We start from the raw sequence: 2,211 nt of genomic DNA, 5'->3' as shown, positions 1-2,211 counted from the left end.
ACTCACTCACTCACTCACTCACTCACTCACTCACTCACTCACACACACACACACAGGTTTGTTTTTGTGAAAAGTGGTGACATTCCATATGTGTAATGGTTTTTCTACTGTACAGACCGTATATTCTATTGCCCTACACCAACCCTACCCCTAAACCTACCCCTCACAGGAAACTTTGTGCTATTTCAGATTTTCAATACACTCCATTCTGTGTGATTCATAAGCGCTTTGAAAAGTGGGGACATGGGGTAATGTCCTGAAAAGTCACCTTCTCCTTGTAATACCTGTCATACCTTTGTCATTATACAAATTTATGTCCTCATTTGTCACAAAAACGCACACACACACACACACACACACACACACACACTACAGCAAGCACAGAAGCTCATCTGAACTGTGATGATTGTCTGTGAGTCAGTGATGATCAGTATCAGTCAGAATCATGATATCTCCAGTGAAGCGTGATTCTGACCCGTGTTTGGTGTTAAACAGAGTCCAGCGGTCAGATGAAAGTCTTCTTACCCAATAAGCTGCTGGAATGTTTGCCTCGCACCACCACTTTCCCCAAAGAGAGACTGCGCTGGAACACCAACGAGGTGCGTGTCGCTGCACATACTCTATCACTTCACACTGCTGATTCTATTAGTATTTCAGATTAGTTTCATTCATATGTCATGTTTTGTTTAAATATGTCTATCGTTTTTATCTTAAGTTTCTGTACTTTCTGCAGTGGCAAAAAGATGAAATAAAATTAGTTGAAGTGTTTTAATATTCTGTTGTATGTCCGTTAACGTTTATTTAATTTCAAATAACAAAATTTTATTTTTTTTTAATGTGAGGTGGACGATTAACAGCACTCTCCATCAGCTTTACACTGATCTCTTTAATCTGTTAATAAGTTTATAGTTTTATGAGATCTTTTTAATGTGTTTTATTGTGATTGCTAGTATTTTACAAGCATCTTTGTATTTGATTTTCTAGCATTATCGTCACTATTTTGCTGTTTGACTCTGTAAAGTTGCTTTGACACAATCAGTACTGTATAAAGCACTATACATATAAAGGTGACTTGACTTTTAAAATGATTTCAGTGCTACATTTTTATGATTTTATTCATTTTTAGTGTTTTATTTTAACTTGTTTTTATTTTTAATTTATTCATTTTAATTTGACATTTTTGTCATTGTAGTCTTTTAATTTGCTTTTATTTAGAAGTATAATTTGAGTTAAAGTTTTAGTAATTGGGTTTCATGATTTTGTAATTTAGTTTTTTTTAATTATGTATTTTTTTAGTATTAGTTTTAGTTATTTTAGTTAATCTAAACGAAAATAAGAGTAACTAGCTGAAATAAAATAAGTTTATTTTATTTATGTTTATATATTTAGTAATGAAAATGTTTTTTATTTATTTATTTATTTTAGTTTAGTTAAGAACAATAACTCTGACCAAAACAGCTGGTGTATAATGGCTTCTAAATGATAGTGTAAATTTTCGTGTGTGTGTTTCAGGAAATTGCGTCGTTCCTGATTTCGTTCGACAGACATGACGAGTGGCTTTCTTGCACGCTTAAGACCAGGTCAGTTGTGTGATCGCATCTGATTTCATTTTCACAGGAAAATGACAAGATAATGTCCAAATATCAGCAGCAGTTCAATCTGAAATGCTGAGGACGAGAAACATTGTAACTCACACCTGACGACAGTTATAGCAATAAAAACTTAGATTCTCATCATTATCCTATTTAATATGATTCACAAGTTAATTTTATTTGAAAGTTAATGAATTAAATGTACAGTGGCTGTACATTAACTGCCTGTATGCATCTAGTGAATATTGAATATTTTGAAACAAGGTTAAGCTGTCTGATTGTATTCCTCGTTTCTGATTAATTTGGCGAATTGCATTACATTACGTACATTACATGCCGGCTGTTCGTGTGTTCACACACAGGCCACAGAATGGTTCAGTCATCCTGTACAATCGCAAGAAGGTCAAATACCGGAAAGATGGATATTGCTGGAAGAAGAGGAAGGACGGAAAGACGACCAGAGAGGATCACATGAAGCTGAAGGTTCAGGGCATGGAGGTGTGTGCGCGTGTGTGTGAGTGAGAGTGAGTGTGTGCGAGTGCGTGTGTGTGAGTGCACGTGCGTGTGTGTTTGTGTGTGTGTGAGTGTGTGTGTGAGTGAGCGTGCGCGTGTGTGTGTG

The 2,211-nt window shown here is 35.5% G+C and overlaps 1 protein-coding gene across 1 annotated transcript; it reads left to right on the top strand.

Annotated features, from left to right (window-relative positions):
- The first annotated feature begins 422 nt into the window (after positions 1–422).
- LOC107690877 (calmodulin-binding transcription activator 2-like) lies at positions 423–2,114 on the top strand. Its single transcript, XM_016489297.1, has 3 exons — positions 423–599; positions 1,513–1,580; positions 1,955–2,114. The coding sequence occupies exons 1-3, from the start codon at positions 510–512 to the stop codon at positions 2,112–2,114; spliced, it is 318 nt and encodes a 105-aa protein (XP_016344783.1). The 5' UTR covers positions 423–509.
- The last annotated feature ends 97 nt before the right edge of the window (positions 2,115–2,211 follow it).

Source organism: Sinocyclocheilus anshuiensis, unplaced genomic scaffold (assembly GCF_001515605.1).
Source record: "Sinocyclocheilus anshuiensis isolate Anshui unplaced genomic scaffold, SAMN03320099.WGS_v1.1 scaffold14200, whole genome shotgun sequence".
Taxonomy (NCBI): domain Eukaryota; kingdom Metazoa; phylum Chordata; class Actinopteri; order Cypriniformes; family Cyprinidae; genus Sinocyclocheilus; species Sinocyclocheilus anshuiensis.
Note: the sequence above shows the minus strand (reverse complement) of the source record. Positions and strands in the feature narration are given on the sequence as shown.

What these genes read in the sequence shown, in the direction of transcription:
- LOC107690877 (XM_016489297.1), top strand. Translation starts at nt 510, where the DNA reads ATGAAAGTCTTCTTACCCAATAAGCTGCTGGAATGTTTGCCTCGCACC. An exon ending in TGCGCTGGAACACCAACGAG is followed by an intron (nt 600 to 1,512) that starts GTGCGTGTCGCT and finishes TGTGTGTTTCAG; the next exon opens with GAAATTGCGTCGTTCCTGAT. An exon ending in TCTTGCACGCTTAAGACCAG is followed by an intron (nt 1,581 to 1,954) that starts GTCAGTTGTGTG and finishes GTTCACACACAG; the next exon opens with GCCACAGAATGGTTCAGTCA.